This window comes from Equus quagga, chromosome 2, assembly GCF_021613505.1.
Source record: "Equus quagga isolate Etosha38 chromosome 2, UCLA_HA_Equagga_1.0, whole genome shotgun sequence".
Classification (NCBI taxonomy): domain Eukaryota; kingdom Metazoa; phylum Chordata; class Mammalia; order Perissodactyla; family Equidae; genus Equus; species Equus quagga.
This window is the reverse complement of record NC_060268.1, coordinates 93,655,580-93,670,817: the sequence shown is the minus strand read 5'-3', so window position 1 is coordinate 93,670,817 and position 15,238 is coordinate 93,655,580. Positions and strand designations below refer to the sequence as shown.

Below are 15,238 nucleotides of genomic sequence, written 5' to 3'. Positions count from 1 at the left end.
TGTCAGACATAGTGATATTTCCTTAACATTGCCCTAACAGTTTATGGTACACAAAGGACTTAACAGTTACTCCCTTTTGATCTGCACTCACAAAAAGATCTTGTGATAGGCATGAAAAGCACTATCATTTACTATTACATTTTACAGATGAGGACACTGGGACAGAGAAGTGAGGAGACTAGTCCAAAGCTACACAGCTGAGCGAGGATAAGAACTTAAATTCCACCTTTAGTCCTGGGCTCTGTCCATTCACAATACCACATGCTGTCTGATACACAAGGAGCCCTTCTGGATATAAATTCTCAATCCATGGTGTAATGGACCCTCTGGTTATAGGCCCTCTGAAGCAAAGAGCACTGTCAAAGACAAGTGTGAGCAAGCAAGTCTCCTCATTCTGAATCTGTGCCTGTCAAGCAAATTCCCAACAGTCAGTCATGTGATTGCAATGAGTAACTGCAGCAGTCTAAGAAGGCCTGATGGCCCCATCTCAGTGGGGACATATCTGCCATCAAGATGGGCAGGTGGCACCCTGAGCCTAGGCTGCCTAGTCCTCTAGAGAGTGCCAGAAGGGACACTACTGAGGCTGCCTCAGCAGCTCTCCTTGCTCCAAGTTTGACACTGCCAACCAGCTTTGTGCTGACCCTTCTCTCTTCAGATGTGTTAATGCTTTCAGTCTGACTATAGATCAGAAGGCCGGCTGGAAACTATTTTCTTTCATGTTGCTTTGTCCCTGCTCCGACTCATTCGAGATTGATTTCCAGTCTCTCAGATGTACCTCCAAGTACTGACTGACAACAGAGATGAGAAATACGACTGTCAAGTGGAAGAGGATTCAGCTGAGTCTGGGAACTGCCCAGACTAGACAGAGGAAACCAACTCTGTGAGGTATGTGGTTTCTTTCTGTGGCAAGGGGTCAGCCAGGAGCAGTGCCCCAGGTGACAACCAGTGCTATCCAGGATGGCAGAAGAGGAGCCAATAAAAGAGGCTGGAGTGGGGGCTTCTGCATCGAAATCCTTGGAAAGGGAGTGAAGTCAAAGGCAGGCTGACAAACTGGGAGAAGAGGAAAGGCTGAAGGGAGCAGAGTTCTCAACACGTTTCAAATCAGGCTAAACAGGAGCACATGTGAAGGGGTAATAAGGTAGAAAGCCAGAGACAGAAAGGCCGTGGCCAGTCAAATGAGTTGCAGAAGTAAAGTGGAGTTAAAATTCAAGGAATTGTGATCCTAGACTGATAGGCTAAGTCATCCCTGGGCATGGCAAAGATTCTCAGCATGGTGACAGGACCTGGGGAGGAGGGCAGTAGGAAAGGCTGTGAGCTGGTACTAAGATGTCCAGTGCAGGTGGGGTAGGTGGTAGAGCAGACATGTGGGCCTCAAAGGAAGAGGGTTTGTGAAGGAACATGCGCTCCAGGTGCTGATGGCGCAAGGAGTCTAGTATCACGGATACCATCTGTTCTGTGCCTGTCTTGGCCATGCCCATCAATCCTATGCCTTGAGATTTATTAAGCCCATTCTACAGACAAGGAGTTGGGGAAGCAGAACTAGGATGGAAACTCGGATCTGTCTGCTTCCTCAGCTGTGGTCTCCCACCTCGCAAGAGGTTTAATGTTATCCTTGCCAGGCAGTTGTGGGCTCCATGCCTCAAATCCAGAAATGAGGGGCAACAACATCACTCTTGTGACCAGAATACAGCATCCTTCCCAACCCCTACCCTCCTGTGACATAGACCAACAGAGGATAGCTGCTGCTACCACAGAATGTGCAGAATCAGGAGTGGCTGGTGAGAGACCTCAAGAGCTCCAACTGACCCCAGAATGCCTGAGAAGAGGGGGAGGGGACAACTGTAAGAAAGGGTGCAGGGATGGTCCACCTGTCTAAAATTAGTATATCTCAAACTTGGCCCTCCCTTCCGAGTTTTCATGTCTATTTTTGGATGCCCTATATTTTTTTCCTGCCAAGTTTTTGTGCTTTAAGTAATTTTTTAACCACTGGAAATTAAATTCAATGAGCCCACTGGGGGAAAACTTCCACGACTCATGATATCCTAGCCCAGGTTTCCCCACAGCACACAGGGAAAAGGGCCCCAAACATAGGTTCTCTTTGCAATCAGTTTCCCTTACCCCATTTTCTTCTAGTGCTGCCAAGGGCTTGTTGATGCTGTTGACAAACTTGTTGACATGCTCGAAGTGCTTTGTCATTTCTGTGGCTAAGACCATGTCGATAATACCCTGGCGCAGGGTCCGATAGTCATTCCTGTTTCAGACGACAAACAAGAAGATGCTACAGATTATTGTTCCAGACCAGATTCGTGAAACAATCTTATCTAGGACACATGTCCACTGCGACTAAAATTCGAGTATCACTGGAAGTCAGTCGCAGGACACACTTTAAAAGAATGTGGAAGTTATAGGTTAGTGTCTAGACCATACGCAAGAGGAACCTGAGTAGAAGTTAAAATCAGAAGCTTATGGGCAAGACTTTATAGATGCAATGTTCACACTGTTGTCCTTCCGTAGCATAAGGCATATGGTTCTTAGAATAAAATAAGGTGGAATGTAGTGGAAGTGATCAAAACCAACTCTTTCCACAAAGACAGCTCTGTGGTCATGAAGAAGGTCCCCCACACTGAGGCCCTTGAGACTGAACAATTTTAGTGCCCAGAAACTTAGAGGCTAGACCCTCTGGCAGCAGAGAAAATCACAGCGAGTACTTGATACCTTTTCTTCCAGCCTTGTTTTTATTTACTTAAAAAAAAATTTTTTTGAGGATGTAAACCATATAATTAAAAATTCAAAAGGTACAAAGAGTATGAAATGAAATCTCTATTCAACCCCTTTTCTCCAGTCACTCTGTTCCTTTCCCTGGACACAACCAAAGTTATTAGGGTCTTGTGTATTTTTCCAGAGAGAGCTGATGTATATACAAGCAACTATAAATAAAATCTACTTGAACTCCACCTCTGAGATTCTAGAACATGGCAAAAGGGAGTTTTGTAAAATCAGGAATCTCCTTTATTAAAAATCCCATGTAGGGGCCGGCTCTGGGGCTGAGTGGTTAAGTTTGCGCGCTCCACTTCGGTGGTCCAGGGTTTCGCCAGTTCGGATCCTGGGTGTAGACACGGCATCGCTCATCAGGCCAACTGAGGCAGCGTCCCACATGCCACAACTAGAGGGACCCACAACTAAAGAACTAAAAAACATACAACTATGTACTGGGGGGCTTTGGGGAGAAAAAGAAGGAGAAAAAAAAATGGCAACAGTTGTTAGCTCAGGTGCCAATCTTTAAATTAAAAAAAAAAAATCCATGTAAAAGTTTCCTTTAAAAACCCAAATTAGTAAGTACTGCTCACGACAGAACACTTTTTCCTTCTTCCATGTGATATTTATTGAGTCCTGACTATGTATTAGGCACCACACTAGACAATGAGGGTACAGACATGAATCAAAGACACATAGCACTGATCTTACAGAGCTTAAGAATCGAATCGGACATTAGACAAATAATGAAAAATGATTATTTAAAAATATGGTAAGTGCTATGAAGGAACTTGAGACTGAATAATTAGTGTGACAGTCAGGAAGGCTTCCTCAAGGAAGTGACGTGTGAACAGAGACAATGACGAGAAGTCTATTGGGCACGGGAGGGCAGAGTGGAGTGTTCTGGGCAGAGATGTGAGATGACAGCTTCTCTGAGTCTCTAAAAGCTTAAGATGTCAGCATTACACTGTCGTCGTGAAATGTCAGGACACAAAGGAGCTGAACCTTGAAAACATTGTGCTAAGTGAAAGAAGCCCGTCACAAAAGACCACATGTTGAGTATGCTTCCATTGATAGAAATGCCCAGAACTGGCGAATCTATGGAGAAGGAAAGTAGATCAGCGGCTGCCTAGGGCTGAGGGAGTTGAGGGGAGAATGGGGAGTGACTGCTAATGAGTTCGAGGTTCTTTTGGGGGTGACGGAAGTGTTGTAAAATTGACTGTGGTGACGGCTGCACAACTCTGAATATACTGAAAACCACTATACGCTTTAAATGGGTGAACTGCATGGTGTGTGAATTATATCTTAATAAAGCTGTTAAAAAAAAAAAGAGAGAGGAAGCAACATACTTCCCTACTCATTGTTCTTACCTTCCCAAGTTTTTAAAGATATTGCATTTATCGTCTCCAGTGGTCAGCTGGAAGGCCAAGGCTGCGTGGTGGCTCTCCAGCACAGCAGTGTCATTATACAAAATGGCCAGCTCGCTTCCAGCATTGCACAGGAAGGAGTTGGTTCTCCCAGGGTGGTCCACGTCGTGAACAGTGGCTGCAATGAGGGCAGCAGCCTCGTCAACCGGATCTAAAGTTTGCTGAAAACAAGAGATCTTTTAAAAACTGGGGCATGGCACTGAAAGCAAGGAAGCCATCTGTATCATTTTCTTTCTGCTTTATTACTTTAAGGTAAGAATAGTTCAGATTTCTGAGAAAAGCATATTGTTGAGCAAATCCAGTTTCCTATCTCTACTCAGAAACACTTATAGTGTAGCATATGTTAACTAGGAAACATTCTCTGATTCTCAGTCTCACCCAAGTTAAGGACTTACTACAATACAGGGTACCCTCAACAGACAGGAGTTAGCTCCTCACTCAGTCTGTCTCTAGACCCATCACAAAAAAAGGTCCTTAGTCTGAGATATTGACGTAGACTAACATAAACTGATATTACTAAATAAGAGAAATAATTTGTTAAAATATGCATGATTTACATTAACTGGGGGTTGGTCTAGTTTTCTCCCCCTTTCGGTGCTTTGTCAGGTTGATGTCAGGGCCTTATGAGTTTGGTCATGATCTGGAAGTCTTCCATCTTTTTCAAGGTTCTGAAAAGGTTTTATGTACCACGGAGCAGTTCCTTAAAGGGCTAAAGAACTCATCTGTCCAACTAGGTCAGGAGCCAGGTTTTGAAGAAATTATTTGATAGTTTAAAAACTGCTTCCATAGTATTGACCTCTTTTGGTTTTCTACTTCTAGCATTAATTTGATTTAACATATTCTTTCTTTCTTTTTTAAGAAACCATCTATTTTAAAGGCTTTTGAATTAGTACATAAATACATGGTACTTTCTTCTTTCATTTTCCATTCCAAATGTATTTCTGTGTTTTCTATATTTTGTGATTAGTTTGGGTAGAACTTAATTTTCTTAGTTATTTCAAAGAACCATTTTGAATTATCATTTTGCTCTTCTCTTTCTTTAGGTGTTGATATATGTTTCTCATTTTGTTGTTTTCTAAATAAATCTGTTATTCTTGGTTTTATTTCCTTGTTTATCCCAAAACTATTCAAAATATTTTCTCATTTGTAGTGGCTAACATTTTTTTTTAACCTTTAGTTATAAAATTCTAGTTTTGTTGTATTGTAGTTAGAAAATATAGCCTATGAAATTTTGAAGTTTATCAAGACATTCATTGTGTCCTAGCATAAGATCATTTTTGGAAATATTTACGGACACTTGAAAAGAAGGTGTATATCTAATAAATCAGTCTTGTAAATTCATTTAAGTTGAAATTCAATAATTTTAACCTTAAATGGGTGAAATGTATGATATGAATTATATCTCAATAAATGAGATATAATTCATATCATACAGTTCTGTTAAAAATTAAGTTAGGGGCCAGTCCAGTGGCCAAGTAGTTAAGTTCGCACACTGCACTTTGGCGGCCCAGGGTTTTGCTGGTTCAGATCCTGGGCGCAGACCTAGCACCACTCCATCAAGTCACACTGAGGCAGCCTCCCACATAGCACAACTAGAGGGACCTACAGCTAGGGTACACAACTACGTACTGGGGGGCTTTGGGGAGAAGAAGAAGAAAAAAAAAAGATTGGCAACAGATGTTAGCTCAGGACCATCTTAAAAAAAATTCAGTTAGCTTTCTAAATTTACATTTGTATGTTATCTACAGAATATTTCAAAAGCAACAAATTGTAGCAAAAATTAGGTCGTCTTTATATGCTGCACCATACTGACACAGACGTTCCTCCTCTGCCATTTGTTTTTGTACTTTATAAAACAGTCCTCTCTCTGGACTCTAATTTTATCTACAGTGTTGGTCATGATCTTTCTTAAAAAAAAAAAGAGGGAGCAGGAAAAGGGCAACTGAAAGAGCCCACTCTGAGAAGGTCTGACCTTCAGGGTGAGGAATTAACATTCGCTCCACACATTCAGTTGCTAGACATCATCCTTTCCTGTTCTCCTCCATACAATGGACCCATGTTACAGATGAGGAAGGGAACTGGCAGGCACTCGCCCTTGCTCTGCCTGGCTGCCATGCCTGGTCCCAGCCACCCTGTGACCTTCCCTGGGTGCCAGGACATCAGGCAATGATGCCTCGCTGTCTCATTCCTCACGAGGCCCTGTTTTCTTAGATACAAAACCAGCAGTTTGATTCTTTTGTTCTCAAGTACTTCTAAAAGTGAAATGGCCGTGCCACTGGAGCTCCCTGGACCCTCTGTGCCGCCTTATGATGGATGTTGAAGGAAACAACACAAATACTTTGGCAAATCTAGTTGCTGCTTCAAAAATTTCCCTAATGAAATAACTGACAACATGCAAGCTTTCTTAGGGAGCCTGTCTTGGGAGTGGGCAGTGAATAACTGTCCTTGAAAGGACCCTTTCTTCTGTGAGGCTCTCCTTACTGTGGCCTACTCCCATCCCCATCTCCTGCGGCCTCAGAGCTGGAGCTAAAGCTACTCAGTGCAGACCCTGAGCTGTTGTGACCGGCTACCAGTAGGTGCCACTGGCCACCGCACCTGCTATTTGGAGCCCTAGGGAGCCACTCAGTTAACAGTCCTCACCCTTCCTCCACTGCATCGACTTGGCTGAGCAGGGCAGGCACTGGGGATAGAAAAGGAGCTTGTTCTCCAAATAGAGCGGATGGACCAGTAAGTAGGCATCTAAGAGAGTAAAATCAGGAACATGCCTGGGAGGGTGTGGGAATTCAGAGAAGGGGCACCTAAGTCAGTGGGGGGTTGGAGGGCAGTTCAGGGAAGGCTTCCTGGAGGAAAAGAGGCTGACAACGATCCTTGAAGGACAGGTGGAGAGGTGAGGGAAGCTTCAGAAACTAACGTGGTTTAGCCTGGCCCAAACGTGGCCTGTGTGTCTGGGGACTGTGGAGTCTTAAAGTTTCGATCCTGTAGGAGATGGGAAGCTGCTCCTGGGACCGTCACGGTCAGATGTGCTGTTTCAGAAAGCTCACGCTGGCAGCAATGTGAGTTCCTGAGGAGCAAGGTAGTCGGAGTTCTGGTCTGGCACCATCTAGATGAGACTGGGACAGCAGTGGGGCACTATGAGGAGGAGATGATTCTGAGGACATTTAGGGCTTATAGTAGCAAGGTCAGATGATCTATTAGATGTCGAGGGCTCGGGGAGAAGAAAGAACTGAAGATGACTCCAGCTTTCTAACTTGGGTGTGTGCTTGGATGATGGAACTCTGGACCAAGTGGGTAACTCCGGGTGAGAGCAGTGCTGGGCGAAAATGATGAAGCTGGTCTCAAACCATGCTGACTTTCAGGGATAGGTGGGGGCCCTAAAGTGCCAATATCCAACAGCTTGTCTGTAGGTGCAGAGTGAGACCTCCAGAAGAACAGTCCTATCTTGTTCTTGCTGGCTTTCTCCCCGAGGACCAAATCCCGCTCCTTATACTCCCAGGGAATGGCTGGGGCTGTGTCATAAATGAACATATCAACTCCCCCGAGCACAGTGTGGCCTCCTGCCTGACTTCTCGTGAGGCCACACCCTTCCCAGGCCAGGCTGCACACGCGCCAGGACCATCCCTGAACAGTCACACTGTAGCAAGTCGGAGGAAGCAGGGCAGCAGCCTGCCCCACTGCCCCTGCCCATTAAGCACGGAGCGCAAACACAGCTCACCTTTATCCTCTCTCTGCAGAGAAAATAGGCAGTGGCATGAAGGACATCAGCAGAATGTGTAGAATTGTGGTAGGGGTTAGAAGAATGATAATTGGCTTCAATAATTTGTAACCACGATCTCAGCGTTGTCTCGGAGCAATTTAAAAATTCACAGATTCCAAAGCGAGCAAATATTTTGAGACCAAGATAAATCAAAGGCCTGTAGAGAAAAACATCCACAACGTTAAAACAAAGAATTAGACAAAATGTTTGGAGCCCTGAATGGGTTCAGCTCCAACAAGCAAATCCAAGCCAGACGTCAGAGAGTGTGTAGGGCAGCAAAGTGGAGCTTGCCAGCGGTGCTGGCCTCTCTGTTGCCCTTCCTCCTGCTCGCCAACACCAACCTCACCTGGAGCCCAGTTCCAATCCTGGCCTCAGAGCTCTTGATCGATGCTCCCCACTGGCTGGGGTGAGGTTTGCTCACTCTGCCCTTCCTGACTCAGACTCCTACTTGCACTCAAAGTCAACATGTTGCCAGGCCAAATTTGTGCCACCTTCAACCCTATCCTCTCCTTTGGACTTGCTGGACCTATGTCATTAGCTAGATGTCATGCCTAGAAGAAAATAACAGTTTCTGATGACTGCATGTGAGCCAGACACTGTCACATGTTGTGTAATGGTTTCAACAATCTGAAATGTGTGATACAATATGAAGAGATTTCCCCTGAGAAGGTGGCCAACTGGCCACCAAGTCAGGCTCCTCCTTGAGAAGTCACCTTGATCCTGGCCTTTGGCTTGGAAGGTCAGGAAACTGCTCTGCTGAGGCAGCATCTAGGGGTGAGTAGGCTCACAGGACTTGAACTGACCTGCCTCGGCCTGATTCACATGAGTGCAGTGTCACTAGTATGTAAACAGGTGCTTGAAGATTCGTTTGCGATAGGAGTATTCTTCTCCACTGTCCTTGCCCCGGTTGGGTACATGGAAGAGGATGTATTGAGAAGGTTGACACACATTGAGCAAAGGGCAGGGGCTGTGTTGGGAGCACTTCACCCAGACTGGGATGACACCTGATGAGTTATCCCACAGCCCAAGAGAGCCACTTCTCCTGCAAGTGCCTTCTGTCTGCCAGGTTCAGGGCCTCTCGACCCTGAAGGGCAGCCCTGGCTGGCATCAGCTCTGTGGACATGTTTCTCCTGTGTGACAGGTCCACTGCACCCTTTGGTGAACAGCTCTTTTCCAGCAAGATGCAAGAGTGAAGATAAAACCCCAACCCCGCCCCACTCTGTGGTCACACCCACGTCAGGACAACTGGAGTTGTGGGTGTCCCCACGCCTGTCACCAATGCAGCAACCAAGATCTGCGGATGGCTCTTATCAAGTGTGTGTGTGTGTGTGTGTACATTTCTAGGCTCTGAGTGGGGCTCTTTGCTGCTATCTCAAAATATCACTACCTACAGGAAAAATTAATATCCCTATTTTACAGAAAAAAAACCTCTGCTATTTGGAGAGGTTAGGTCACTGCCCGATTTCACACTTTCTGTCAGCCTGCTGTCGCTGCGGGAGTCGTGACCAGGCAGACTCGCCCCTGGCTTCTCACGGATGCCCTCGCTGAGGCCTAGGCCCTGCTACTCTTTCGGGAGCCTCGCTCCCTGAACAGAGACTAGCTCTCTGCAGAATCCACATTCCTTGCGTGGCTTTCTCCACACAGGCCCTTGGAACTGAGCTTTCTGTCTGCTGAGCTCCACATGGCCTCACCTTTGATGAGTGGCAGCCTCCAGTTCAAAGATATCAAAGTGCCAGCACTCTTCATTCTCCATGGCCCGAGCTATCCGTGGTGGGACATCATGAAGGGAGAAGGGAGTGATCATACTGCTTGAAACCTGCTGAAGATCTGTGACGTGATGAAATTGGGGGACAAAATTAACAGGCTTTACAGCATGAACTCTTCCTTAGGGAGGACAGTGCTGCTTCAGGAGACAGCTGCTTGGCTTCTGAGGTTTTATGACATACTAAGAAACTGCTTACTGATGAGAAAAATTATCTGAAAACTCTTATCTGAAAAAGTTATTTCATCACTTAAGCTGGACTGTAATATTAACAGTGATCCAAAAAATTAAAAAGGAAAAACTTACTTTTGGTTGAAAGAACATACTCATTCCCGGATAGTCTTCGCAAACCATCCTGATAAAAATCAAGGAAATAAGAAAAAGAGAAGTCACAACTATTCTTTACTTCTCGAAAACTCCAGGACAGTGGATCCCAGAGGACAGCTGGGGGCAGCCCGTCCATCAGTGCACCCAAGCCTCCTCTGCGAGCATCACTGTGTTCAACCACTGAAGTCAGTCACCTACCGAGCACACAGCCTGACGCCGGGAAGGACTGGCTCAACACATGGGCCGGGGCAGCACCAGGGAGGGAGCCTGGGAGAGGCCCCCAGAGCACAGCGGTCCTGCTGGCACTCAGGACCAGGTCGGTTTCTCAGGGACAATGCTCCTCTGCCCTCAACCCTTCTCCACCATTTTCCTGCCACCCTCCTCGCCCTAATGGACACCAGGCTCCCTCCGCAAAACTAGATTCTTCCTTGCCCTCCAACTGCCCTTGCTCTGCCCAGCTGACTCTTGGGGTGAGAACTGCCCCCAGACCACACCCTTTAGAGGCTCTCCGCTCTGCCCTGCTCCCCACTGTGCCTCTCTTCTCCCCTTATCCCCACGACTCTATCCCACCTCACCCTCATCATTTCCATCCCTCACCTACAGGCTGGGGGAGCCTGTGTCTCAAATAGGCAAGATCACAGACATCATCATCAGTGGGAATCACTCCACTCTTCAGATGACTGCCTAAAACCTTATTTTTAAGAAATCATGTGACTTCAGAAAACAGGAACTGGGCGGGGACGTGAATTTTGGACCAAGACAAATGGTGACAGGTAGTGATGGAATGATCTGTTTTCCACAAAGTTTTCTTCCCTTGTGAGACCTCTACACTAGACTGGGCTGGAGGAGGCATCCAGGACCCCTCAAGAGCCCAAGGCACGAAGCCCCCTTCTGATTAAATGGTCCCAAGCCATTCTTTCCCACGACGTCACCAAAGCTGTGAAAGATGCTTTGGAGGGAAACCATGCCCCATTCCCAGTGCCTCTTTGAACATATACAGTCTTTCTGTTTCATAATTTGATATGGAACATTTCATATATTTTTCTTTTTTTCTGCCCCAGATTTCAAAATCTTTAAAAAAAATTAAGTTTTATTTAAATAAATTATGCATAGAACTCCTAAACAAAAATGGAGAACCAGCTCAGAGACTGTCTAGAATATGCTCCTCCCTTCTCTACTTCAAGCTGAGGTCCCCCGGGGCGGTAGGCAGCAAGTGGATGACGGCTCTGGCCAGAACAGCTGAGCCAGGCGAAGGAAGGGTCTAGGCTCTGACTGAGCCCCACACACAAAGAGCTCTGTGGAGGCCAGACCACAAACAAACCACCTCAGAGAAAACAAACAAGGGCAACAGCCTCTAGCCAGCAGCCTGGTCCAACATACTTACAGACATTAAGCCTCCAACGAGGTCACTGGCATGAGGATCATCATCCTTAGCACCGAACTGCGGTGAATATAATTCAGTGGTTCTTAGAATTTCCAGCACACGGTCTAAGGCTTCTGTCACAGGCATGGGACTGCTTTCCTGGGCAGCATTGATAATATTGATTACCTACAATATGGAAAGAAAAGACTTGAATTTCATAACCTTACAAACAATGGGAAAGAAATCCAGAGAGTTGGGCTGGCACCAGTGCTCAAGGCTAACTTAAGACTAGTTAAAATGTTCATGTCACACATCCTCTCTCTTTAGAGGAGGCAGCTCCATACAATGGTGGGGGGAGTGGGGCATTATTATTGTTGTGGGTTTCTGTTTCATCTCATTGGAAACAATCAACTGGGAGAACAAGGGACTTCCATGCTCAGTGGAGACGGACCACAAACGGCTTCTTCACCTTGGTTATGGGTGCCTCAATCGTCATGGAATGTATCCGGGCCATGGAGGAGTGTCGTCTCTGGCTGGAAACTGTGGAGAGATCACATCATACAGAAATCAGGGTACACACAGCCTCAGGCACCCGTTCTTGACAGCCCAGGAGTCCAACCTCTCCCCGCCACCCGCCTCAGTGTGCTCAGCTACATAATGAAGGGGTAAAGATGCGGACTACATGGTCCTTCTCATCCTAACAAGCCTGGGATTTGGGCATCACCAACTCCGCTTCCTTCAGTTCTAGGCAATAGGATGCACGTGCCCCGACAGTCTGAACTTCTGATGTCACAGGTCAAAGAGAAAACAGAGGAAACAATTCAGCGAGTCAAGGGCAAACAGTTAGCCTCTTTCTGTGTTTATAACAATAAGGCTTTATAATTCTTCAGCTTGCTGCTATCCAGGAGTAAAACCGTTCTGGAAGACAATGCCACACAGGCTCTTTGTTTCACATATGGCAGGAGTGATAAATGCAACACATCATTAACTGAAATACATGAATATTTGGTTAAATTTTTCAAAGCACCTTTTGGTGATTCCACTGTTACGCTCAATCTAGACTGGTTAGGTAAATACGCTAAATGAGGCAGGAAGCAACTCTTAAGCTCTAAGGCTCTACAGTCTGTTAATGTTTTGTTGTCCTGTCAAGATAGGGTTCCTCTGGGGTGGGGGAAGCCTGGGCGGTGTACAGGCGGACAAAAATATTCACATAGAGTTCTGTGTAGCTCTCTGAAAGCCCCACTGTCCAGCCAAATGCTGTTTACCAAAAACCTGAAAGGACCACAGACTGTTCTACGGCCTGACACATCAGCCTCATTTTACCAAAGTGAGGTCAGAGAGAAACACTGTGCAAGATTAACCAACTCAGGGGCTTTCAAATGCCTTAAATTTCGGGAACCAAGAAAACTCCTTAAATCTAATTTTGGTGACCAGCATATGGTTGCCAACCTTCCATTTTACCCAACAAGGTCACTAAACCAAAAATAAAAAACATTCTTTTATCACTATGTCATAAAAGGACTTGTTCTTATTTAAAAATATAATGAAAGTGACATATGCTTATAAAAACCAAACAATTGTGTACATGCGATAAGGTAAGAAAAAGAAAGAAAAGGTATAAAGATTGTTGAGACTGTGTATGTAGAAAGTCCAAAAGAATCTATAAATACTACTCTTATAATCAATGAGTAGGTTTATCAAGATTATTAGGTACAAGGTCAATATATAAAAGTCAACTGTATTTCTATATACTAGCAACAAACAATTAGAAATTGAAATAAAAAACATCATTATGATAGCATCAAAAAACATCAATATTTAGGAAGAAATCTAATGAAAGATGTGCAAGATTTATAGACTGAAAATGCTAAACATTGCTGAGAGAAAATAAAGACCTAAATAGAGACAGAGAGCATATTTACCATTTGGAAGAGGCAGTGTTATTGAGATTTCAATTTTCCCCAAGTTGATATATAGGTTCAAGACACTCCAGATAAAATCCCGAGGAATTGTGTTTGTTTGTGTGTGTGTGTGTGTGTGTGTGTGTGCGCACTAACAAGCTGATTCCTCCTGTAATATGGAAATGCGAAGGACCTAGAACAGCCAAGATAATCTTGAAGAAGACGTTTACACTACCAGCTATCAAGACTTAGTACAAGGCTGCAGTAACTGACGATGGCATTGGTGCAAGCATAGACTAACAGAACAGAGTCCAGAAACAGACCATACATTTACAGTCACTTGATTGACAATAATGGTGCTATTGTACAAGATGGTTTTCTCAATATGGTGATAGGCCAACTGGATTGCCATGTGGGGGGAAAATTCATCCTTGATCCCTACCCTCACCAGATATAAAAATTAATTTGAAATGGATCACAGACCTAAAGTGAAAGATAAAACAATAAAGCTTCTAGAATAAACATGGGAGGCTATCTTCATAACCTTGGGACAGAGAAAGATTTCTTAAAACAGGACACAAAAAAGCACTAGCTAGAATAGAAAACACTGATAAAATGAACATTATTAAAATTAAAAACCTCTGTTCATTAAAAGACCATTAAGAAAGTGAAAAGGCAAACCACAGACTAAGAAAATGTATTTGTGATACATATATCCAATAGAGGACTCATAACTAGAATATATAAAGAATTTTTACAAACCAGCAAGAAAAAGATAACCCAATTATAAAAATGGGCAAAATATTTGAACAGTACTTCACAAGAGGATATCCAAAAGACCATAAGCATATGAAAGGGGTGCTCAACCTCATTAGTCATCAGGAAAATTAAAATTAAAACCACATCTACAAGAACGGCTAAAATTTAAAATGCTGGTATAACCAACTGTAGAAGGATGCAGAGCAACTGGAACTCAAAGATTAGTGATGGAGAGTAATATGGTACAACCCACATTGAAGAGCTGTTGGCAGCTACCCAAAGGCCCAGCAATTCCACTCCTAGGTAGGAGACGAACACACACCTCCACAAAAAAAGACTTGGATAAAAACATTTACAGCAGCCTTATTCGTAACAGCCCCAAAGTGCAAAGATGAACACAGATGTGCATTAATAAGGGAATGGATAAACAAAATGTGGAATATTCACACAATGGAGTATACTGAGCAATAAAAAAGAATGAACTACTGCTATGCCTAACAACATGGATGAATCTTAAAAACACTCCAAGGAAAGAAGCCAGACACAAAGAGTGCATACTATACAATTCCCGTTTTATGAGGCACAGGGGACCAAATTAATTTATGGTGGTAGAAATCAGTGGTTGCCTTTACGTGCTAAAAGAGAGGGTGTGGGTGTGGGTGTGTGTGTGTGTGCGTGTGTGTGTGTGGTGTGTATTTTCTGTATCTACATTGGGTGGTGGTTACTGGAATGTATAGAATTGTCAAAACTCACTGAACTGAACACCTAATATCTGAATTTTATTGTATGTAAGTTATAACTCAAAAAAGGTATTAAAACCCCAAAACACTTAAAAACATAGAAATGGACAAAGTCATCCAAAGGATGAACAGAAGCTAAAGTGTGGTGAGTGAAGGCAGTTGTGGACATAAGTGACCACACCCAGGCCCGGCCCTGCTCTGCCCAAGGACTGTAATAGCAATGGCCTCGATGCAGATGATGACGGCAGCTCAGTTATCCTCACAGGACCTTCTGAGGACAGCGTACTGATCCTCTTTTTATGGGAGGGGAAACAGAGGCACAGAAGTCCACCCCCAAGGCTGCACAGAGAGTAGATGAAGCCGGGATTTGAGTCACGGTCCTTCTGAGGCCAAAGCCCATACTCCTCCACGTTGCCATCAACTGCTTCCCTGCTGGTGCCACCCGACCTGC

At 44.7% G+C, this 15,238-nt stretch overlaps 1 protein-coding gene across 3 annotated transcripts in view; it reads right to left on the bottom strand.

Annotated features, from left to right (window-relative positions):
* The window catches only part of PDE8A (phosphodiesterase 8A), a 136,414-nt gene that overhangs the window by 11,021 nt on the left and 110,155 nt on the right, over nt 1-15,238 (bottom strand). For all 3 annotated transcript variants that reach the window (XM_046652794.1, XM_046652793.1, XM_046652795.1), the window contains 7 exons: nt 11,857-11,927; nt 11,409-11,573; nt 10,004-10,052; nt 9,627-9,762; nt 7,894-8,092; nt 4,125-4,342; nt 2,119-2,251 (listed from right to left, as the gene is read on the bottom strand). In XM_046652794.1, the coding sequence (XP_046508750.1) occupies nt 2,119-2,251; nt 4,125-4,342; nt 7,894-8,092; nt 9,627-9,762; nt 10,004-10,052; nt 11,409-11,573; nt 11,857-11,927 (971 nt within the window). The remainder of the gene's footprint in view (nt 1-2,118; nt 2,252-4,124; nt 4,343-7,893; nt 8,093-9,626; nt 9,763-10,003; nt 10,053-11,408; nt 11,574-11,856; nt 11,928-15,238) is intronic.